This window comes from Mus caroli, unplaced genomic scaffold (assembly GCF_978045245.1).
Source record: "Mus caroli unplaced genomic scaffold, Mus_caroli_1 scaffold_15, whole genome shotgun sequence".
Lineage (NCBI taxonomy): Eukaryota > Metazoa > Chordata > Mammalia > Rodentia > Muridae > Mus > Mus caroli.
In genome coordinates this window covers 93,235,044-93,260,421 of record NW_028227270.1, presented here as the reverse complement: position 1 = coordinate 93,260,421, position 25,378 = coordinate 93,235,044, and the positions used below count along the sequence as shown (strand labels likewise).

The 25,378-nt window shown below is 37.0% G+C and overlaps 1 protein-coding gene across 2 annotated transcripts; it reads left to right on the top strand.

Annotated features, from left to right (window-relative positions):
- Positions 1 to 7,547: 7,547 nt before the first annotated feature.
- Positions 7,548 to 15,936, top strand: LOC110308149 (prolactin-2C5). 2 transcript variants are annotated; one of them, XM_021180523.2, is made up of 5 exons: positions 7,548 to 7,578; positions 9,819 to 9,994; positions 13,461 to 13,568; positions 14,687 to 14,869; positions 15,754 to 15,936. In XM_021180523.2, exons 1-5 carry the CDS (start codon positions 7,548 to 7,550, stop codon positions 15,934 to 15,936), a joined length of 681 nt encoding a protein of 226 aa, XP_021036182.1. The 2 variants fall into 2 exon arrangements, with proteins under 2 accessions (XP_021036182.1, XP_021036181.1); XM_021180522.3 differs by having other exon boundaries at positions 15,748 to 15,936.
- Positions 15,937 to 25,378: the final 9,442 nt, after the last annotated feature.

The following is a 25,378-nucleotide window of genomic DNA, read 5'->3' as shown; positions in this document are numbered from 1 at the left end:
TCTATTGCACAAAGATTAGCTTATAATCATTTGTATTTTAGATTATCACTACCAGTAAGATTTAACTTAAGACAAAGATAAACTCTCTTGCATATATTTCCTGAATCCTTTCATGGTTTTGCTGTGATTTTTCTATTCATGTATAGTATCTTCTTGCAAGTCCCCATCTTCTACATTCTTTGTTTTTATATGTGATGTTGGGACTCTATCTGTAAGTGTGTAGCTATTAGCATAACATAATGGAAGTTTGCAGAGGATAGGCTGGGTCAATGAATACCCCAAATTATCCTCCAAACAAATGTGAGTTATGTGAGTTTATATTGGTGTTCATAACTCAAGAAGATTAAAAGTAAATAAAAACTAAATGAGCTACAGTCAAAAGAAAAGAGGTCCCATTTCTACATCAGTTATTTCCTTCAAGTACCTGAATGAATGGTATGAATTAACGTATTTAGCTTTCTGTAGCAACTGTCATTCTCACAGTTCATTTGACTTCCTTCTCTGGGTGGAGCACACATAGACAATGGAATGAATCATTTCAGAGGAACTCTAGTTAGGCTTAATGGAGGACAGGACCATTCTCACCTGTCACAGCAGATGCTCTTTTTCATGTAATATATTTGAATTATTTTTACCTTTCCCATACTCCTTCCAATTCTTCCCAATATTCATTCCCATCTAACTCCACACTCTTTCTCTCCTTAGAAAACAAACAGGAATTTCAGGAATAAAAATAAATAAATGAAATAAAATAACATAATAAAATAAGATAAATTGGAATAAGATAAAACACACAAACAAGAACAAGAACAAAGAAGTACATGAAACATGTATAGACATGAAGACATACATTCACACATAAGGGAATTCCATAAAAACAAAAAACTGGACATCAAATTACATGTACAAAGAACATGTATGATTAAAAATATTCTCTGACGCCATTATGGGACAAAGAATGTCCAAAGATGCCATTGAGCTTGTTTTGAGTAGACCTTCTACTATGTGGAATGGAACATTTACCAAAAAGTGATTTGATAACCCAGCAAGACTCCCTCGGAGAAAATTAAATTGTCATTTGCTGGTGGCTATCAATGGGAGATAGGTTCTAAGTTATAGATGGACCCAGGTGTCTGCTTCTCTTTTCTGCTCTAGGATCCCATCTGATGCAAACATGTTCAGGCCCTGTGCATGTTGCCACAGTCTTTGGAGTTCATATGTATGTCATCACTGTAGTGTGAGAAGACATTGATTCCTTGGTTTTCTCCATCATCTCTGGCTCTTATACTTTTTCCACTTCTTTTTCCACAGAGTTTCTAGAGCCCCGTGGGGAGGGATTTTATACAGACACCTCTTTTAGGCCCAACGGTTATACATTCTCTCATTCTTTACATTTGTCTGGCTAAGAATCTCTCTATCTGTTCCCATCTGAGGCAGAAGAGTTCTCTGATGATGGTTGAGAAAGGCATTGATCTATGAGTTGAACAGAATGTCCTTAGTAGCTATTCCACTACTCCTTTTTTTTTTCCATCAAAGCACTAGTAATTGGTTTTCCTCTTAGTTTCTAGTCTATCCAGCCTTGGGTTCTTGTCCACCCAAACTGTACTAGGTATGGGTTCTATCTTACAGAATGGGTCTTACCTCAATCAGATATTGGTTGGTTACTCCGACAGACTTTATGCCACCCTTGCAGAAGCATTTCTTGCTGGTAGGTCAGCATTATAGATTAAGTGATTTGTAGATGATTTGGTATTTACCTTTCTGCTCTGTCTCCATGTACAGTGAAACATAGTCCATATGCCAAAAGGTTCTACGTAGGCACCAGATCAACTTATCAGTGTTCAATGAGTGTGAAGGCATTGTCTTCAGCAATAGGGCCTTACCATCAATTTGTGGAGAGCCAACAATAGGCTTTGTTTGCAGCCCCCATAGAATTACTTTGGCCAACAATTTGGTTATATATATAAACCATTCCCCAGTACTAGAAAATGTATTTTGTGACAAAAAGGACTCTGTCTCACCTGTTATTTAGAAATTTCTTTTAGATAGCATTAATGTGTGTGTGTGTGTGTGTGTGTAAAACATTTTTACTGTATTAGGTTTACATCCAACCCCTGAAATGGCCACTTGATATTTTCTAAAACTATGATTTGATATCAGTATGTCCTCTCCATATTTTCCTTTGAGTGATCAGTTTTTTCTCCATTTTTTAACATCCATATTCACTGCTTCAGTTCTTAAAAAGCTGAATTTACATGACAGTCTCAGTCACTATGATCTAGTGAAATGTTTCTTGCTGTAAATGTCATTCTGTGCTAAATCACTGGCTAGCAAGGAGGTAGTCTATATAGAAATTCTAAAGCTATACCACTTATACATCAGTATGTTACCAGAACTTTAGCTCCTACAAAACATGTTTAAAAGCCATCCACTCTCAGCTTTCCAACGAATTGATGGAAGATCAACAGCATCTTCCACACCGGAAAGTTTAAAATTTTATAAATTATAATTCACAATATATGTAGTATGCTAGACATACCCAAGAAAACACAAGAATGTACACAATAGTGGAATATACCAATAAGTGTCTCTAACATTTCCATCCATGTAGGATGTATCCCAGAGGATAGCCCTAGATAAATTTTGAAATAGGAACTGGAGATGTATTTAAATTAGATAAATAGTTCTCTGTACTTGAACATTTTTTCCAGGCTAAAATAAATCAACCTATCTTCTTTCATCAGTTTGTTTCCCAAATATTTTCAATAATGTGGAAAATAAGACAACTAACTTTATGAATTTAGGTGTTAAGAAGAAGTCGTGGCTTAATGAAGCCAGAAACATAATTTTGAATGACTGTTTCCACTGAATGACATTCTAATTGTTGAAATACTGTTTCCCAATTCAAGCATCCTCAAATGACAGTTACCTATAAAGCATATATTTAACAACTTAATGTGAATGGGGAATTTTGAGTTTGGAATGTAAATTCTTACTACCTTATTTCTTGTTAATAACATTCTAGTAAAATGCCTAGTGATCTCTGCTGGTGGTATTAATCTGTGCAGTAGTTGAGTTTAGTTTGAACATGTGATAAGAATATTCAAATTTTACTTGACAGAAAATTCACTTTTTGTGTTGCTTTGTATCACTGATTTCTATATTTGTTCATTCCAATTTTTTTATTTTTATTAGATATGTTCTATATTTACATTTCAAATGCTGTCCTGAAAGTTCCCTATACCCTCCCCCCGCCCTGCTACCCTACCTACCCATTCCAACTTCTTAGCCCTGGCGTTCCCTTGTTGTGGGGCATATAAAGTTTGCAAGATCTAGGGGCCTCTCTTCCCAATGAAGGCTGACTAGGCCATCTTCTGCTACATATGCAGCTAAAGACAAGAGCTCTGGGGGTACTGGTTAGTTCATATTGTTGTTCCACCTATAGGGTTGCAGACCCCTTTAGCTCCTTGGGTACTTTCTCTAGATTCTCCATTGGGGGGCCCTGTGTTCCATGCTATAGATGACTGTGAGCATGCACCTCTGTATTGGCCAGGCACTGGCATAGCCTCGCATGAGACAACTATATCAGAGTCAGCAAAATCTTGCTGGCATATTCAATAGTATCTGGGTTTGGAGGCTGATTATGGGATGGATCCCGGGGTGGGGTAGTCTCTGGATGGTCCATTCGTTTTAGCTCCAAACTTTGCCTCTGTAACTCCTTCCATGGGTATTTTGTTCCCTATTCTAATGGAGAAATAAAGTATCCACACGTAGGTCTTCCTTCTTCTTGATTTACTTGTGTTTTGCAAATTGTATCTTGAATATTCTAAGTTTCTGGGCTAATATCCACTTATCAGTGAGTGCATATCTAGTGACTTCTTTTGTGACTGGGTTACCTCACTCAGGATGATATCCTCCAGATACATCCATTTGCCCAAGAATTTCATAATTCCATTGTTTTTAATAGCTGAGTAGTACTCCATTGTGTAAATGTACTACATTTTCTGTATCCATTCCTCGGATGAGGGAATTCTGGGTTCTTTCTAGGTTCTGGCTATTATAAATAATGCTGCTATGAACATAGTGGAGCATGTGTCCTTATTACCAGTTGGAACATCTTCTGGGTATATGCCCAGGAGATGTATTGCTGGTCTTCCAGAATTACTACGTCCAATTTTCTGAGGAACCGCCGGACTGATTTCCAGAGTGATTGTACAAGCTTGCAATCCCACCAGCAATGGAGGAGTGTTCCTCTTTCTCCACATTCTCACCAGCATCTGCTGTCACCTGAATTTTTTATCTTAGCCATTCTGACTGGTGTGAGGTGGTATCTCAGGGTTGTTTTGATTTGCATTTCCCTGATGATTAAGGATATTGAACATTTTTTCAGGTGTGTCTCTGCCATTTGGTATTCCTCGATTGAGAATTCTTTTTTTTAGCTCTGTAGAACCCAGCACTCATTCCAATTTTATATTATTCTCTATCTCATGTTAAAATTAGCATTTTATCAAGTTGTGAAAGGAGATAAATTATACAGTTTAAATAGAGGGCCAGTTCCCATTTTAAATGTGTTGTGTGATAAACATTGGAATACATTTTGAAACCTTATAGTATGATTTTTAAGAGTGAGAAGAAAGAAGAATCTACCATATATGTTAAAGCTCTTAACTAAAATTCTAGCAGAATTCGATCCCAAGCAAATTTCTTGTGTCAACTCCAGGCCTTTATAATTACACAACTGCATGTTTACTTACAGGCATCAGTTCTCAACTGCTCTATTGTGGGTAAAGAAGCAACCTTTGTGAGTGCAAGCATGGTCATAGTATGAGTGCTGCCGGAGGGACTCCTCTGGGTCTCTTCAGATTATTTCTTTTACTGGCTGAGCTACAAACCAGGATCATTTAGGAGAATCAGAGTAACGGTGACTGGACTAAAAACTGAGCTTATGATGGACTACTGAGGCAGAATGAATAAGGAAAAGTCAAAAAAGGTGGTTCTGGAAAAAGCATCTGGATTGTTTGGAATGGTTTCAATCCAATGTTTAATGGAGCAATAGATGCCCCATTTATGTTTTCCTGAAGAGTGAAATGTCTAGAGTACAGTTCCCTTACCTGAAAGAGAGGAAGAGGTACAGGTGTTAGAAGTGAACCTGCTTCTTTGGTAAAGGAGATGCCATTAGTATGAATCAATACAGGTATTTCATTAGAATGGTAGAATGGTTAGTTTTGCTAGTATATATGGGCTCTGCTGTCTCACTAGACACTCCCACTGTAAAACTGCAGATATATTGAGCCCCCATCAACACACTGACTGTGCTGTTTTGGTAAATTTCCACCTAATTAAACATAGATTCAGGACATATGTAGAATCGTATATAGAGAATACACAGTAGAATACATATATAGACATAGCAACATTAAAGTGACATCAATTTTGCTTAAGCTGGGAATGGCTAATTATGGCTACACACATCATAAAGTATAAATTTTGTAATAAATGATATAGAAATAGGGTAGATAAAAGTCCTGTTATGATGCACAGTCTATGCCAATGTTAAGGAGAATCATATGAGGAGATGAAATCAAGTTGAACTTAGGATATTATTGGAAATGGGAGCCTCTAGGTAAAAACAGTGTTCTCCCAGTTTTGGGACCTTTCAGTGGACAAGCATAACTGATAAGTAAGATATAGCCACAGGGTCAGCCTGGAGACAGCTAGCCATAAGAAGGCAGGTAATGTCACAAACTCCTCTGTAAGAGAGCAGACCCTCTCCCCAATTTAACTTAGTCCAGGACTACCAACAGGGGCCTACTATACAAAGATAGCTCAGTGGCCTTATGAAAGCGGCTCACAATGATGAAGACTAATATTAAACTGGGCAATGAAGTTGTTAAAATTCCATTTTCCTTGGTATAATGAATCCTATAAAATACTCTATGTCTTTGATGTTGTAGAGTTCATTGTACCTCATATTTTAAGAGGACTCTTCTGAATATGACAGGACAGTGAGTCAGCTGGCCATACTACTTCCAGGATCATAAAACTTCAGGATACAATCTTGTTACTGAAATTCCCTTGTCTTTGTCATTCCATATGAGGCATAACACGTGGAGTTCTGCTACCAACACTTAAGGTGATTCTTTGCCACAGAGGTAGCCAGATATAGAATCTTTCTGAAAACAATTCCTAGAGGTCTCCTAATTTATTCATATTGAGTTGCCATAACTTTAGCTCCTTGGACACATGATAAATTGAAGCAGAAATACATCATAATCTGAATTTCAAACAACAAGATTCCTTCACAAGAAGAGGAAACAATAGCTACCAAACTGTGTAACCAGAAATTAGAGCAGTTTTGAATAACAGTCTATATATCTGTTTTTATGATGAATATAAAAAAATCATGATGTTATATTGTCTTTAGCTAATAAGTGTGTGTATCTTGTTTTCTACAACTTTGCTCTTTAGAGGATACAAGTGAAATGACTAGTGATTTTTTAAAAATTTATTATTGCACATTAATGAGAGATTTGCTTGCTTTCTTGCAATGTTTCAGAAAATACTGAATTCAATTCAACAGGCATTTGTCTGCTGCAGAGGTAACTGGGCCTTCAATGATTCTGATAACTATCTCTAAGGTTCCTCTGTATCAAGATAACATCTAGTATTGTACAGATTTGGAAATCTATCTGCAAGCAAAGATTTCAGTTAACAATTTGAAAGCAGTTGTCTATCATGGTTAGAAGTATTAGCTTAAACAACAAGGTTACTGAAATATCCCATGGTTCATATACTTAGCTTTACCTGAGCTATACAATAGTAGGGGCCACTGCACATCTCTGTAATATAAAATACTTTCAGTGAATCAAATGCAAACAGTACAAAATATGAGTCTATGTAAGGAGATACCACATTATCTGGTTGCTTAACATAGGAATCTACTGTGACAGAAGTAAAAGAACTCACAGAGATTGATGGGTTTTAAAGTATCATATGGTACTATGATGGCCACTGTTATGAAGTATCAGAAAGGGACCTGCTTAGTTAAAGAATATCATTATCATTCCAAGCCAGATATATAAACTCACCTTACATTGATAAAACTATTGTCGGGAGAAACAAGTATGTTTAGATTTGATTTAAACTTAGGTCTATAGCTAGAGCCTATGGTTGTTACTTATAAGGACCTGAAGAATTATCAGATAAACCTTAAGTGTAATAAATTCATATCAGTCTTCTTGGATCAAAAATGGCTCTGGTGATTTACAACATAACTTGGACCATAGTCATGGCATAAAAATGAGGTAAATAATGCCTATATACCAAGGTTAATCATTGTTGTAATGAGGATATTAGATAATGATGGGTGAGAGTAATGTTATCCTCAACTTGGATTCCAGACATTGCTTCTTCCTGCCCCCTAGCAGTGTGTGGCCTTGGGGATGATGTGCTGCACTATATAGGAGGTGGAAAGTTAACTGGAGACAGAACTTTGGTGAAACGGCTTTCCCGAATCAGCAGCCAAGCTACAGTGGGACTCCGCAGAGATGCAGCTGTCTTTGACGCAACCAAGTTCCTGTAAGTTGCTCTTCTCTGAACTTCCTCCACTTGACTTTAACATCTCATTCCTGTACAAAGATGGATTGGAAAGTTTAATTTTTTGGTATTATTATCTCCGTAAATGAAGTGAACAGATATTTGTTAATGCTTTATCCAAAGAAGTCAAGCAGATAAAGTTGAGAAGTACTTTCATATCATCTCTCTAGACAGTGACTACTAACTCTTAGACCAGTGGTTCTCAAAGGGAGCCATCTACCGATATTGTATGGCAATGTCTAGAGAAATTTTCTGTTGTCTTAATTGAACTAAGTTAGAAAAGAGAAAAATATTGGTGTTTATTGGTAGAAAGTTGTATGTCTATACAACTTTGAATGACAAAGAAAGTTCCAGAATATGGAATGTTCACTCTTACAAAGGCAAAACTGCAGATATTGAGGCTTTTCACTATAATGAATCAGTAAGATAGATTTTTATAACAACTGCAGAAGGAAAAAGCAACATACCCTGATTCTGGTTTCTCTATGAGTTGTTGGATTAGAATGATGCAATCATTGTTATTCCAGGTATAAGTCAGTGAGGATAATAGATGCACATTTATATAGCCTAAAAGTTTTCATTCAAGGAAAATATGCTTTTAGCATCCATAAAACCTGTGCAAGTTCATACAAGACCAAATACAGAATGGGGGGGGGGAGCATTAGACACACAATCTTCTATGCCTGAAGCTATTGGCAATTCTAAGCTGCTGGGAGGGGGGAGAATATTTTTTTTTATGTGTGACTCCTGGTAACTTGACCAGGATCTAGTAGAAGACTACACCTCCAAGAAAATTTGCAAGTACGAATTGATCTTTTTTTTTTTTTTAATGACACAAAGATGTGTGGCTGAGAAAGAGGATGTGGAGATGGGAAGAGTTGGGGAATGTAGAGTGAATATCAAAACATATATGAAATCTTAAATGACAGAAAAAATGGCAAGTACAGTTTAAATTTGCTCTTATTTACAAGCAAGATTAATTGACAACAAACATAAGCTGGATTCTATTAAATGGTAAAACAAAATCATTAGCTCTGTTTAAGTTTTTTAAATCCTATATATGATAAACAGAAGACTGTGTGTGTGTGGGTGTGTGGGTGTGTGTGTGTTCAGATTTTTTCCTGTGAGTAAAATTTGCCAATTCCCTAACTTTCAGTTACATATATTCAATTCTATCAAAGATTATGCTCATCAGAAGATTTTTTTCCAATTAGTGTCACTAAATTAATAGAATTTTCTTTGTAATAAACTCATGCTGATTGATCATACTCAAACTGTTAAATATTGCTGCATCCATTATTCAAGAATAAATTGATGGTGATACCAATCTTTGTCATTATCAAAAATATTAAAACTGTATTACACAAAGTAGGGCGATATTGGCAAAGGAGAAAATATGACATTATGGTGCAGAAATATCTATTTTAGACTACAGAATAATTTACTGACACAATTCTCTACATTTTCAGCATTAGTAAATAGTTGTGTGTTTATTCCTATGTAATTTGAAGATATAGCTAATCAACAGAGCTGTCCTTGTCACATTGGTGTCCCATGAAGTATTATGGGAATTTTAGGGCCTGGATCAGGAGTAGCCATTGCTGCTATTGAACAAAACTTGTGTTCAGTTCTTGGTACCCTGTGGCTTCTCTCAACTGTACATAACTCTAATTCTAAGAGATCTGATGCATTCATCTAGCCTGTATGGACAACAGATGTAGATATGGTAAACCTATGTAAGTGTAGGCAAAATGCTGATATACATAAGATTAAATAAGATTAGATAAATGTTTCTAAAAAAGATTCTACAAACTCATGACTTACCCCTACTACTGAAAATCAACAGCATGACACAAGAAATTAAATTGTCTGAACAGAATGACTTCAGCACCCTGCCTTGAATCAAACTAAAGTAGAAGTGTTTGTAGAATGCAGGGTATTCTTGGGTGTGATTGTCAAAAGTGTAAAAAGAACATTCATGACTCAAAATGAGAATATGAGAAAATATATTTACTTAACTTAGGTTTTCCATTGTAAGTTATCCAGTACTCTCAAAGTGATAAAACAAAACAAACAAACAAACAACAAACAAACCAACAACAAAAAACAGTTTCTTCATAGGAGGCCACTGTGACCACAAGAAGGATTCCATTGACAAGATGACTTTTAACACCCTCATAAGAATATATCTCAGAGTGAGTTCTCTACTTTTTTTTTTACAGGGATACTGCTCCTACTACTGGTGACCAGCTTGTTATTGTGGAAGAATGTTGCATCAGTGCCCATGTGTGCAATGAGGAATGCTCGTTGCTTTATGTTCTTTGAAGACACATTTGAATTAGCCGGCAGTTTGTCTCATAATATCAGTATAGAAGTTTCAGAACTGTTCACTGAATTTGTAAGTACCCCACTGACTTCTGGCTTCATAGAAAATCAAGCCTCCATCACAATGGTTGATATATTGTATAGCCTAAAGCAGAAAGCACCATAATCTAAATCTTAAATAAACATTCTTTCTCAAGGAGAAGAACACAGCAGCTACTGAACTAAAGGTCAGAAAGAGAATATTAGCTGAAACACAACTATTTTAATGTGTACCTTTTGTTTAGCATTTATTTTAATTTACTTTTATGACATAAAGGCATGCAAGACATAACAAAGAAAAGGTTAATTCACTATTCCTTTATCTAATGGGCTACTTTTCACTTCTATCAATCTTGTTTATCATCTATCTATCTATCTATCTATCTATCTATCTATCTATCTATCTATCATCTATTGTACCTTTTAATGAAAATAGTTTTTCTCATATAATACTATTTTCATTAAAAGGTAAATATATATATATATATATATATATATATATCTTATACACACATATGTGTACATATATACATATCTATACATATCTATCTATAGGTACATATTTATCATATATATATCTGTGTGTGTATACACACACACACACATACACACACACACACACACACACACACACACATATATATATATATATACATTTGTGTGTATATGTTACAGTTTCCTCTCCATTTGTTCCTTCCAGATTCTTTCCATGTCTGCCCCACCCTTTTGGGGGGAATATAGTCCATTTGTGTCTCTCATTAGAAAAAAAATCAGGCTTCTAAGTGATAACAATAAAACTAAATAAGATAAAACAAAAATGGTTACATAAGAATTGGGCAAAACAAACAAATAACAAAGAACTCAAGAGAAGCCACAAGAAACAGACCAACTCCTTCAAGACTCAGAAATCCAATTAAAAAAAAAATGAAACAAGAGGTGAAAGGACCTGGTGAAGAATGATCTGTGCCCTGTGCATGCTGCCTCACTTTCTTTGAGCTCATATGGGTATAAAGCATGTTGAGTTAGAGGGCCTTGTTTTTCTTGGTGGCTTCCTTCCCCTTTAGCTATTATATTCTTTCTACCACATCTTCTTCAGGATTCCATGACTTCGACATACAGGGAATTGGTGGAGACATCCCATTTAGAGATGTGTGTTTCAAGGTCTTTTACTCTCTGCATGCTGTCTGTCTGTGGGCTTCTGTCTTTGTTCTTCTGCAGAAGGAAGCTTCTCTGATGATAACTGAGCAAGGCACTGACCTATGAGTATGACAGAATGGCAAGAGCTTTCTTTGGTTTGGTTAGTTTGTTTTTGTTTCTAGAAGAATAACATTTGATGTTAGGCTCAAGGCTCTCCAGTCTCAGCGTTTTGGTCACCTAAGTAGTGTTAGGTATGGGTTCGATATTTTCTGGAGTTTTCTTAGTTAGGTATTGATTATTTAATTCCACAAGATTTGTACCACTGTTGTCCTATCATATCTTTTAGGCAGGAAACCATTTTATATCAAAGTGTTTGTGGCTGAGTTGGTGTTTAAGTTTCTCTTTTGAGAGTGTACAGAGTACCTTCCTGTGACAAAGATGCTAGCACACAAGTGTGAAGGCTCTATGGAGCCATCATCTCAACTTTTTCATGTTCAATGAGTTGTGTAGTCATTGTTCTTAGCAATAGGGCCTTGCTTCAATTTGTGGAGAACAAGCCATAGTCTTTGCAATAATATATCTTGGACTGTTTGATGGTTTATAATCTGTTTGACCAATAACGCAATTAGATACAACCTAGTACTCATGTAGAAAGCTTCATTTGGTGACAAGAGGAAGTCAGATAGAGCTCAGTCTCCTCGATTAGCTGGCAATTTCATTAGATTTCCTTCATATATGGAAACGTTTTAGGAAGCTTATACTGTATAGATTGCCATAGTACCCCTCAAATAGCTCCTAATTTTAGCTATCATTTCGATATTCCCTTTCTTTCCCTTCTTCCATTCTCCTCTACACTTTATCCTATCCTACCATTCTAGCCTTTTCCCTTCCACTGTACACTGCAAACTTATAATAAAAGAAAATCCATTGCAGTGACCTGCAAGAATTACGTAGAGTTAAAAACACTGGGGAAAATCAGGGAGAGCAGGAAAACTCATAATTGTTCTTCAGACTCCCAAATGTTATGAACTATTTTTAATGAATTCCAAGATATTTGTTTTTATAATAACAAGGTCTGGTATATGCAGGGAAATTGGTTAGGTCTTCATAATTTGAAGCGCTTTTCACTTTTGTGACTTCTGAATGACTTTTGAGCATGGATGGGATGTGAGAAGTAGGCTCAATATTTGCAAAGCCTACACACTATTGTTCCTATAATTTGCATTTTCCAATGGGGATCATCATCAAAAATCTTTTAAACTATCAAATGATTCATTAATGATAGTATTAATTAATACTTTAAATACTAGTACTAAATATTGGATAGAACAAACAATAAAGATATAGGAGTACTTACAATAAAAACTGAATACTGATTAATATGCAAATGCTAAGTATGTTTCCATTTTAGCTGACTCGTGGTGTATGTTCTCTAGTACAATCTATGCAGGGTTTAAGACTTATTTAGTCATAACCAACACAATAGTATTCTCCATTACTAATGACCTAAGTAAGGTATTCTTGTGTAAGTACAGAGGTAATTGTAAGAAATGTTCTACAGTGTGGCATTTGTTAGAAATGGCACCTAAAAGAATTAGTGATTCAGAGATTTGCTGATTTTAGCATCTGCTTGACAAATCACAACATCTAGAAATACTGCAAAAAGCAAAGAGGAGACTGGGAAATTTGAAATTTAGACGGATATAAACTGATACTACAGATAAAGGTTAAAATGTTGTTAAATGTCTTCCTAGGAATGAATGCCTTAATTGGCTATACAATACTAAATGAGCATTCCTGAAATATTACATACACAAGTATTAAACAGACTCAACATGCATTGTTGTAGGTGTACCCTCGTGTATGTGGGGTTGTGTGTGTGTGTATGTGTGTGTGTGTGTGTGTGTGTGTGTGTGTGTGTGTAAAACAATAATAATCAAATAAAAAGATGCCAGGAGATCAGGTAGTGCTGGCACACACCTTTTATCCCAGAACTTGGGACGCGGAGGCAGGCAGATCTCTGAGTTTAAGGCCAGCTTGGTGTACAGAGCTCTTTCAGGACATTCAGAGATACACAAAGAAACCCTATCTAGGAAAAAAAAATGTTAAAGATGCCAAAAATTAAGATGGAGTCAGACTGGGATGAAAGAAGTTTGATGATAATAGAGAGGGTATGTGGGAGGGGTTAAAGAAAAGAACAGGACAGAGAAAATATGCAATTGAATTTTAATTAAAATAATTTTCATGGTCATTTATGTAATATATTAATTTCAGTTTTTAGTACTCAGTTTAAATTCATTACTTTCTGTTCATTTAACCCTTCCATAATTTCTGGTCTCAACTAAATATCTCATTAATTCCAGGAAAAACATTATTCTAAAGTGCCTGGGCTCAGAGACAAAAGCCCCATGAGATGCCATACTTCTTTCCTCCCAACTCCAGAAAACAAGGAACAAGCCAGGCACACACACGTGAGTTTGCACACAATGTAGTTTTCAGCAAAACTTTGAAAGAGTACACTTGATTTTCAATATTGTAAGTTATTATTGGTATTGCACATTTATATGGGAACATTATTACAGGTGTAATAAACATTTATAGAGATAGAATATATAATAAAAGGAAAATGATAATCATTTATGTGGGGAAATAGAGACAGAATGTATAATAAGAGGAAAACTATAATGCACAGTTGATGACTTGTAAATGAAATGCGCCAAGTAACATTTTCTTGGATCTATAAATTGTCCACAGTGAAAGAAACTTTTTCCACTACCCACCAATTATATTGTTCATACTATTCTGTAGGGGATTTTTAAACTGCCATTGAAATTCAAGGCTAAAACTCTATTGATGCAGGCTTAGACAATGACTATACAATTGTATTTATCATATGTTAGTATTGACCCTAGGTTGACAGAACTGGTTGTATTAGCAACCAGTTCACCATTTCTCTTGACTTTTAAGTATTAAATATTACGGTTTTCTTTTTGTTTCTGATTCTAAATATTGACTCCTAAATGTCCTCACATATGCCATAAATAAAAGCCAACTAAAGAAAGGAATTCACCAATGTGGAATCATCCTTCTGTGCAATTATAAGTCTACATATCATGGCTGTGATATTTATTTTTATCATCTCACACTTATGACTTCCTATATAAACCATCATAATATTATGTTGATTAAAGTTATCTTACATCCTCATACATTTGTGCAGTTAGAATGTGTCCCCAAGTTCTGCTTAATGGCAAAACAGTTTGTGTCTCTTTAACTCGTATTCAAAGCATAGGGGAACAATGAAGGAAAGTGACAAAAATCAAGATTATACTTCATGAGAGTCATCACTTCTCTAGAAACCTCATAAAGCACTCTATTGAACTTTATTTAAAAATTTAATTCACTCTAGAATTCTACTCCACAATGCAATGACTGTATTTTATACTTTTACAATTGAACTTATACAACTCATACAACTACAAAACATTGTAAATATATGTTTGTATAGAAAATGGGAAGATTATTTCAGTCTTTTGAAGAAAAACTCTTTTCACTAACTCTATTATATTATTCAAATGTGGTTTCTTAGTATGAAGCTCTTCTGAAATCAGGAGACATGATTTTGGATGCCTGGGAAAGCCCTCTGGATGATCTAGTGAGTGAACTATCTGCCATAAAAAATGTCCCTGATATAATCATCTCCAAAGCCACAGACATAAAGAAAAAGATCGACGCAGTTCAGAAGGGAGTTAATTCCCTCATGAGCACCATGGTAAGTAGTCCCATATATGTTTTTTCACTTTTCTTCTTATAAGAGAGGTGAGCAGAGCAAGCATAAAGTTTTGAAGTTCACTTAAAAAATACAAACAAACATAAACAAAAACAAAATCAGAAACAAGCAAACAACAACAAAAAGAAAACCCTTTGGCATCCATATAACTACAAGCCATACTACTAATTGGATGCTGGCAATTCCAACTGTCTAAGAAGAGTTTCATTCAGAACCGTACATCCCAGGGCTCTCAGGAAAAAATTAAGTGCTCCTCATTTAATTTGGACATTACCTCTCTCAGTGCAAAAATAAAAAAAAAAAGACACTACAACATCTAAATACCTGAGCAGGTGTTGTTACCACCATCATTCCATGAATATTTGCATCTTAAACCATCAAGTATAAAAATCATTTCATCTCAGGTTAAGAATATTTACATTATGTGAAGAATTGATTTGGCCAAAAACAAGACATGTGAAAAAGATCTATTTTTACTAAAAAGAAAAAATGGACAGCATTTCAATGCCAGGACCTACTATTTTTTTAAAGCAAGTCATAGATTTTGAAGACATAGGGATAATCCTTATCTGATATAATAAAGATCTATTGTTTCATTGTCCTTCTCTCAAGTCTGTGTCTAAAATCAAGTAAGTTACTGATTGTCCATCTATCAACTTCTGTAAGAATGTAACTGATCAGATAAAAAGGGCAAGCAACAAAACTTTCTCTTTTAGCTACCCTCACCAACATCATGGAAATCTATACACTTAGCTTGTTTTGAAAATTCTAACCTCTTACAAATTCATTTAGCATTTAGAAGGAATTGGCACCAAAATATTATAATAAAACTGATAGTTGAATGTATTTTTGATGATTAGCTTCAGAATGGAGATGAAGAAAAGAAGAACCTTGCCTGGTCCAGACTGCCACTCTTGCAATCTGACAATGAAGATGCTCGCATTCGTTCTTCATATGGCATGATCAGCTGCCTAGACAATGACTTTAAGAAGGTTGATATTTATCTCAATGTCCTGAAGTGTTACATGTTAAAAATAGATAACTGCTGATACTTCTTCCATTTGCTCTGCTTCTGAAATATCATGTAGCATCCTTTAAATTTGTATCTTTTGAATTTGTTGTTGACTCATTTAAAAATAAAAAGTGGCTCTCAGAAATATAAAAGTCTCAATGGGGAATTAGTCAAAATTTCAATTGTGAATTTCATAAAACACCTATCTATACCACCAACATGTTTCAATCAAATACTTCACAAGTAGTTGAAGTTAGATGTGCAACCAACACATTTTGTAACTAATTAATTCCCTCAGACATTTTATTACTTGTCAGTTTGTAGGAATCAAGAACTGGTGTTTTCACTGGGCGATGGTGGCACACACCTTTAATACCAGCACTTGGGAGGCAGAGGCAGGTGAATTCTGAGGTCGAGGCCAGCCTGGTCTACAAAGTGAGTTCCAGGACAGCCAGGGCTATACAGAGAAACCCTGTCTCGAAAACAAAACAAAACAAAACAAAACAAAACAAACAAACAAACAAAGAACTGGTGTTTTCAGGAAATTTCCTGGTGATACTATAAAAGTTGAAATATTTGTGATAATTAATAAAAGACAATGAAAGACAGACATTACTGATCACCCAACTTGCAGAGTACTGAAAGCCAATATGATTATGATTGATATGCACAATCCCCAAATATTTGAAAATTTTAAAAATGTTTAATATCTCTCAGAACACAATTATTAAATGGGTCTTAATTTCTTTAAATTTTCTTCAAACCTAGACATCTAAATTCTTATCTTCATTACACCATCTTTGACATATACCACATGCTCTTTACCTTGTGTATACCAAGACTTCTTTGGACTTTCTTCAATTTCTTCTCATATTCATATTATTTGGTGTTAATATTCCCTTCTCGTCCTCCTATTGGGTGAAAGTGCATGGTATATAAAGAAATATAAAGAGTCTCTTCCATTTGTCTAAGAATTTCATAAATTCATTGTTTTTAATAAATATGAAGTAACCCATTGTGTAAATGTACCCCATTTTCTGTATCCATTCCTCTGTTGAGGGACATCTGGGTTATTTCCAGTTTCTGGCTATTGTATATAAGGCTGCTATGAACATGGTGAAGCATGTGTTCTTATTGCAAGTTGGAGCATCTTCTAGGTATATGCCCAGGAGTGGTAATGCTGGATCTTCCTGTAGAAATATGTCTAATTTTCTGAGGAACTAAGAACTGATTTCCAGAGTGGTTGAACCAGCTTGCAATTCCACCAGTAATGGAGGAGTGTTCCTCCTTCTCCACATCCTCTCCAGCATCTGCTGTCACCTGAGATTTTGATCTTAGCCATTCTGACTGGTGTGAAGTAGAATCTCAGGGTTGTTTTGATTTGAATTTTCCTGATGACCAAGGATGTTGAACATTTATAGGTGCTTCTCAGCCATTCAGTATTCCTCACTTGATAATTCTTTATTTAGTTCTGCACCCTATTGTTTAATAGGGTTATTTGATTTTCTGGAGTCCAACTTCTTAAGTTCTTTATATGGATATTAGCCCCCTATCAGATTTAGGATTGGTAAAGATTTTTTCTCAATCTGTTGGTTGCCTTGTTGTCTTATTGACAGTGTTCTTTGCTTATAGAAGCTTTGCAATGTTATGAAGTCCCATTTGTTGATTCTTGATCTTAGAGCCTAAGTAATAGGTGCTCTGTCCAGGAAATTCTCCACTGTGCCCACGTGTTTGAGGCACTTTTTCACTTATACCTATCCTGTGCATATACTTAGGAAATGCTCCAATATGGAATAAGGACACATGCTCCACTATGTTCATATCAGCCTTACTTATAATTGTCCCAAGCTATCGTTCTCACCTACAAGAACACACTCGGACAACCGGAATCTTCTCCAACAAAAGCTTTATTGCTTCTTCAGGAGGGAAGACCCCAACCCCGGAAAATGGAGTTGCTTATATAGCCCTCAGCCATGGCGTTTCAGCACCTGATGTGGCATGTCAGCTCCTGATTCGTTGCTCGCCCATCACCCCATTTCTACGCCCCAAGATGGGCAGTGTCTAGGCGTGAGTTCACTCTCGCACCTGCATACAAGGCTTGTTTACTAGTAAGCAACAGCGGAGGCCAGCGCCATCTTATAATGGCGATTGCTCGCGGCATGGCTCTCCACATCTCCCCCTTTTTATTTTATTAAAATGAGACTGGACTAGGTCTGTGTAGTTATGCCCATCCACTGTTCCTCCTGTCTTAGGTCATTCCTCTAATGTCACAGCCTTTCCCGTCATAGGGTAACCCTATCACCACTGGGCCCCATGTCTTAGGTTGACCTGTGCATGAGGAAACTTGCCTGTCCCTGGATACCACAGTGCTATGTGACAGTAACTACTAAATGACGTAGGGCGAACTCTACAAAAGAGGTCAGCCACCAATGTCAACTAATTTTTGAGCATATATAGCCAAATTTCAGGGGAGGCCCCTTGCTCAATGGCAGCAAGTGCTTGAGCTATCACAACCTTGTCATTAGTTTGTTGGGTTCTGAGCTTGCAAACCAACCAGAGCATGAACACAAGTCCACAGCAGGTGGCAACACCAAATAAACCTACCCCCACCCATTCCTTAAAATAAGAAAATGCAGATGAAATCCAGGAGGAGAGGCCCTCTGGAATGACAGGTCCACTCGCATGAGTTGATCTTTAAAACTGCCACCCTCAGGGCCTCAAGAGTCTCATCAAATCCCTCGAACCAATTTCCTGCAAGATACAAGGAAAGCTGTCTAGACAGATTAGCTGCATAAGTAAAATTTTCATATTGGACACTGGTAATACACAGAGCTTCCAGTTTTCTCTCACAACCCAACTGGGCCATCTAGTATAGAACGCCCATCTGTTCCTCTGCCAGGTCAAGGTGCTGATTCAAAATCATCAGCCCTCCCTTTAACTTGGTACTAGCAGAAGTTTGGACAGTGATGGCATCAGCCAGATCTGCTGAAAGCTGATTTAATTTTGTGCCTGATTGAACTGTACTAGCCATAGCTTACCCTGCAGCTGTAGCAGCAGCTGCACTGGCTGAAATTGCTATGATCACAGCAGCAGTAATGCCAAAATCTCTTTTTTGTCGAAACAGGGATAAGGTGGAGGGTGTTTCCACCGGAACAGGGATCCAATGTGGGATCTGTGCCACCATGGCACGGGTGTTCTTTGTTACATCCCAACATTGAGAAATCCAACAAGAATCATTGAAACAGACTTCAAATGAATCATTCGAAAGGATAAACAAGAAAGGGGGGTAAACACAGACTGGGGTAGGTGAATAATTAATCTGGTTTACCAAAGTTTTATTGAACCCAGTGATCTCTACACTGGTATTAGTATATCCATAAGAGTCCAGGGAGGCATCATATATTCCCCAATACTGAGCAAATCTTGAGATGCCAGTAAAAGAAGCTTTTCCAACTGCTCCTTCCTGGATAAAGATCAAAGGATTGAGTTCTGTACAACTGAAAATGACTCCACAAAGCACCCACTTGTGAAAGGGATGCATTCTATAGTCCTGTATGAAAAGTCCTTTTTTCATAACAAATTCCTTCTCTGGGTCAGCAATCATGTTGGAAGAAAAGGAAAAGTTTTTACTCTGAGCTGCCCAACGAGTGATGGTGGATTGATATTCAGACCAAGGTAGTATCAGCCCTTCATCTTCCAAGCTACAATGAGGGGCTATTTTTGGTTGGGGGGGACGTCCTTTGTCTGAAAAGTTAGGTGGTAGAAATGTACCATTAACCCAAATTGCCTCCTGCCAGAAGGTCTGATTTGTAAAGGTTATATCTGCCTTGGAAGTATCTTGGGTTGTGCTCACCCAACCTCCTCGATACTCATTAAACCTCCCCAAAGCTCGAGCTGTGAGGTTAATATATTTTCCTGGTCCATTAATTTGAAAACATAAAGAACCCTGTTCTAATAAAGAGCGATTTTCTCCTAATGGTGCTCGGGTAGGATCATAGGGTAGATATGGTAAATCAAATGTTTTATTAGTAGTAAAGAATTTTGGAAAAACTATAGCATCATGGCGAACTGGCATTGGTTTAGGGAAAGCCGAGAGAATGGCCCATCTCTGTTCACCCCTCATACTAGGAACCTGAGACAAGTTCAGCATTGTCAGGATCAGGAGCAGTCCTCGGGAGGTCAGCATCTTCCACACCATCCTTGATTACTATCTTGTGGGTGAGTCGTTCCAGCAACCAAAATGGGTTGTCTTCACTCTGTGGAAAAACACAAACAGCTCCCCTGGATCTTATCAAAATAGGATCCGGGCCTTTCCACAGACCAGATAAGACATCCTCCCATTTCACCATTTCCTTTGGTCTATCAGGGTCTGAGATATGTCGATCAGCTGCAGAGCGACTTTGTTCGTCAAGATTCAAAAAATTATGTGTAAGGAGTGCCATAGATACAGCTACTCTTGGCACTGAGGGCAGAGTCTCATCAACTCCCCCTTTTTGTTTTATAAAATAAGACTTGGTGTACGGTGGGCATGTTCCACAATGCTTTGTCCTTGAGGATTATAAGGAAGGCCAGTCAAGTGAGTGACATACATCTGATGACAAAATTGCTGAAATTTAGTAGAGGTATATGCTGGCTCATTATCAGTTTTAAGAATTGTGGGCTTGCCCCAAGCACTCCAAGCTTCTAAACAGTGCTGTATAACATGAGAGGCTTTCTCACCTGTTAAAGGTGTAGAAAACATAACACCAGAGCAGGTGTCAATGGAAACATGTAAATATTGATTTCTTCCAAAGGAGGAAATATGAGTGACATCCATTTGCCAGACCTGTAATGGCCTGATGCCTAGGTGGTTTACCCCTACATGAGAAGTAGGCAGAAATTGACAACAGTATTGACATTGGGTGACAATGTCACGAGCTTCTTTCCTGGTTAAAGTAAAAGGCAGCTTAATGTTTTAGCCGTCACATGGAAGCGTTTATGAAAGTCCCTTGCATCCTCTGCCTGAGAGGACAGAGCAGCAGCCACGATTTTAATGGCTTTGTCTGTCAGGTCATTTCCATGAGACATGGGGCCAGGAAGGCCAGAATGAGCCCTATATGAGTAATATACACAAGATGTCTTCTATGTAACAGGGCTGACTGAATTTGCTGAAAAATGTGAGCAAGCTTGCTAGAGGGTCTAATTAAGCCAGCAACTTCAAGCGTATTAACTGCATTAACCACATATAAGGAATCAGATACAATATTGAGCTGTCCTGGGAAAGATTCAAGGACCTCTAGAACTACCAAACACTCTACAACTTGGGGTGATGTCTCATTATATTGTTTAGATGTTACTTTACTACATTTAGTAGTAGATGCCATTTACTACATATGCACCTATACCAGATTTGGATCCATCTGTATATACTTCTACCCCATCTGGAAGTGGGTGTTTGGCTGTTATTACTGGAAACACTATGGCTTGGCTTAAGGCGAACTGTAAAATTGGATGTTTTGGATAATGATTATCAATTTGTCCTGAATAGGAGGCAACCAAGACTGCCCAATCATTAGTTGTTGCTGTCATGGTTTGAACTTGAGCAGAGGTATAAGGCACAATTAGCATATGAGTTTCTTTCCCAATTTCATCTGGCTGGTATCTTTCTCCCTCATAGCCTGCTACTTCTTCCTCTAAGTCTGTTTCCTCAGAGGAGCTAAGTTCCTTATCTGATTCTGAGCTACTGACAGCTAGTGCCTTGAACTCATCTAATGGCGGATAGAGGCTCCTTTCCTTATGTGCCTCCCCAGCTCGATCTCTCTTCTTCTCTCCCTTTCCATCCCTTTTCCTAATCTCTCCCAGGGCAGTTTTTCCCTTATATTTCATTTCTTTGGGCTCAAGGCCAGTGGAAAGGCCTTTATTCTTCAGTGCACCTTGTTTCCTCTCAGCTCTTACTCTCTCTCCCCACTCTGTCTCTGATAGACTGTCTTGAATTTTGTCCAAAACTTTCTGCCCTCCTTCAACCATTTGCTTACAATCCTCGTCTGTTAAGCACAATCTTACCAGTTTCCACAATGGCATGATCCCTGCTTTAAGTTTGCCGTTCTGCTGTTCCCTAACTAGATTTCCTTTCAGTTTGTCCCATGAGGTGACAGTTAATGATCCTGAACAAGCACACAGTCTATCTCCCTGACAAATCCCTCTATAGTCTTAGTGGCGATTTTCAGGCCACACTGCTTCAAGACCGACTGTAAGGCCGTTACTACAGAGTGGGAGATTCCCATACTGGACGCTGTCCAGGCCTGACCACGACTGAGAACCAGTCAGCAGTTCCAGTGGTGCGCCATCTATAATGGCGATTGCTCGAGGCACAGCTCTCCACATAATAGTCAGAAGCTGGAAAGAACCCAGATGTCCCTCAACAGAGGAATGGATACAGAAAATGTGGTACATTTACACAATGAAGTACTAAGTATCTATTAAAAACAATGAATTTATTAAATTCTTAGGCAAATGAATACATCTGGAAGATATCATCCTGAGTGAGGTAACCTAATCACAAAAGGAATAGCAGACTTTCAGGATAGCATTTGAAATGTAAATGAAGAAAATATCTAATAAAAACAACAACAAAAAACAAACAAAAGACATACATAATGTGCACACACTGATAAGTGGATATTAACCCAGAAGCTCAGAATACCCCAGATACAAGTCAGAAAACACATGAAGCTCAAGAAGGAAGACACAAGTATGGATACTTCGATCCTTTTTTAAAGTGGGAACAAAATAGCCATGGAAGGAGTTAGAGAGACAGAGTGCAGCAGAGACTGAAGGAATGACCATCCAGAGACTGCCCTACCTGGGGATCCATCCCATAAACAACCACTAAAACCATACACTATTGTGGATGCCAACAAGAGCTTGATGACAGGAGCCTGATATAGCTTTCTCCGGAGATGCTCTGCCAGGGCCTGACAAATACAGGAGTGGATACTCACAGCTATCCAATGTTTTCTCAGCAACTAATGAGAAGAGCATTGTGTTTTCTTTTTCTTTGAGTTTGTTTATATAGTGGATTATGTTGATGGCTTTCCATATATTGAACCATCCTTGCATCCCTAGGATGGAGTCTACTTGATAATGGTGGATGATCATTTTGATGTGTTCTTGGATTCAATTTTTGAGAATTTTATTGAGTATTTTTCCATAGATATTCATAAGGAAATTGGTCTGAAGTTGTATTTCTTTGTTGAGTCTTTGTGTGGTTTAGGTATCATAGTAACTGTGGCTTCATAGAACAAATTGAGTAGAGTTCCTTCTGTTTCTATTTTGTGGAAACGTTTGAGGACTATTGGTATTAGGTCTTCTTTGAAGGTCTGATAGAACTCTGCAGTAAACCCATCTGGTCCTGGGCTTTTCTTGGTTGGGATATTATTAATAACTGTTTATATTTCTTCTGGGGATATGGGACTGTTTAGATCATTAATCTAATCCTGATTTAACGTTGGTAGCTGGTATCTGTCTAGAATATTTTCCATTTCGCCCTGGTTTTCCAGTTTTGTTGAGTGTAGGCTTATGTAGTAGGATGTGATTTTTTTCCTCAGATACTGTTGCTATGCCTCCCTATTCATTTCTGATTTTGTTATGATATAGTCCCTGTGCCCTTGTTAGTCTGGCTAAGTATTTCCTGCTGTCTACATTTCTTGGGTGAATTTTCTTCCTTTTGTTCTAGAGCTTTTAGGTGTGCTGTCAAGCTGCTAATGTATGCTCTCTGCTATTTCTTTTTGGAGGCACTCAGAGTTATGGGTTTTCCTCTTAGGACTGCTTTCATTGTGTCCCATTAGTGTATATTATGTCTTCATTTTAATTAAACTCTAAAAAGTCTTTAATTTCTTTCTTTCTTTCTTGACCAAGTTATCATTGAGTACAGTATTGTTCAGCTTCCACATGTTTGTGGGCTTTATATGATTTATGTTTTTATTGAAGATCAGCATTACTACATGGGGGTCTGATAGGATGTATGGGATTATTTCAATATTTTTTAATCTGTTGATGCCTGTTTTGTGACCAATTATATGGTCAGTATTGGAGAACATACCATGAGGTACTGAGAAGAAGGTATATCCTTTTGTTTTAGGATAAATTTTTCTGTAGATATCTGTTAAATCCATTTGTTTCATAACTTCTGTTAGTTTCAATGTGTCCTTGTTTAATTTCTGTTTCCATGATCTGTCCATTGATGAGAGTGAGGTGGTGAAGTCTCCCACCATTATTGTGTGTTGTAAAATGTGTGCTTTGAGCTTTAGTAAAGTTTCTTTAATGAATGTGGATACCCTTGCATTTGGAGTATAGATGTTCAGAATTGAGAGTTCATCTTGATAGATTTTACCTTTGGTGAGTAGGAAGTATACTTCCTTGTCTTTTTGATAATATTATGTTGAAAGTCATTTTTATTCCATATTAGAATGACTACTCCAGCTTGTTTCTTGGGACAATTTGCTCGGAAAATTGTTTTCCAGCCTTTTCCTCTTAGGTAGTATCTGTCTCTCTCCCTGAGGTGGGTTTCACCTATGCAGCAAAATGTTGGGTTCTGTTTACGTAGTCAGTCTGTTAGTCTATGTCTTTTTATTGGGGGTTGGGGGGGATTGAGTCCATTGATATTAAGAAAACAGTATTTTCTTTTAGGTTTGTTGAAAGATTACTTTCTTACCTTTTCTAGGGGGTTGTTTCCCTCCTTGTGTTGGAGTTTTCAGTTTATTATCCTTTGAAGGGCTGGATTCATGGAAAGATACTGTGTAAATTTGGTCTTGACATGGAATACTTTGGTTTCTCCATATATGGTAATTGAGAGTTTTGCCTGGGCTGGCATTTGTGTTCTCTTAATGTCTGTATGACATCAGTCCATGATCTTCTGGCTTCCATAGTTTCGGGTGAGATTTCAGGTGTGATTCAGATAGGTCTACCTTTATATATTACTTGACCATTTTCCCTTACAGCTTTTAATATTCTTTCTTTGTTTTGTGGATTTGGTATTTTGCTTATTATGTGATGGGATGAATTTCTTTTCTGGTCCAAACTATTTGGAATTCTGTAGGTTTCTTGTATGTTCATGGGCATCTCTTTCATTAGGTTAGGGGAGTTTTCTTCTATAATTTTGTTGAAAATATTTACTAACCCTTTAAGTTGAACATCTTCATTCTCATCTATACCTATTATCCTTAAGTTTGGTCTTCCCATTTTGTCTTGGATTTCCTGGATGTCTTGGGCTAAGAGCTTTTTACATATTGCATTTTCCTTAAGTGTTGTGTTAATGTTTTCTATGGAATCTTCTACACTTGAGATTCTCTCTTCTATCTCTTGTATTCTGTTGGTGATGCTTGCATCTATGATTCCTGATTTCTTTTCTAGGTTTTCTATCTCCAGAGTTGTCTTCCTTTGTGATTATTGTTTCAACTTTCATTTTTAAATCCTGGATGATTTTGTTCAATTATTTCACC

Coding starts and splice junctions, on each gene's coding strand:
- LOC110308149 (XM_021180522.3), top strand. CDS start 7,548: ATGCAGCTGTCTTTGACGCAACCAAGTTCCT. Junction 13,569..14,686: donor AACAAGCCAGGCACACACAC/GTGAGTTTGCAC, acceptor GTGGTTTCTTAG/TATGAAGCTCTTCTGAAATC. Junction 14,870..15,747: donor ATTCCCTCATGAGCACCATG/GTAAGTAGTCCC, acceptor TTTGATGATTAG/CTTCAGAATGGAGATGAAGA.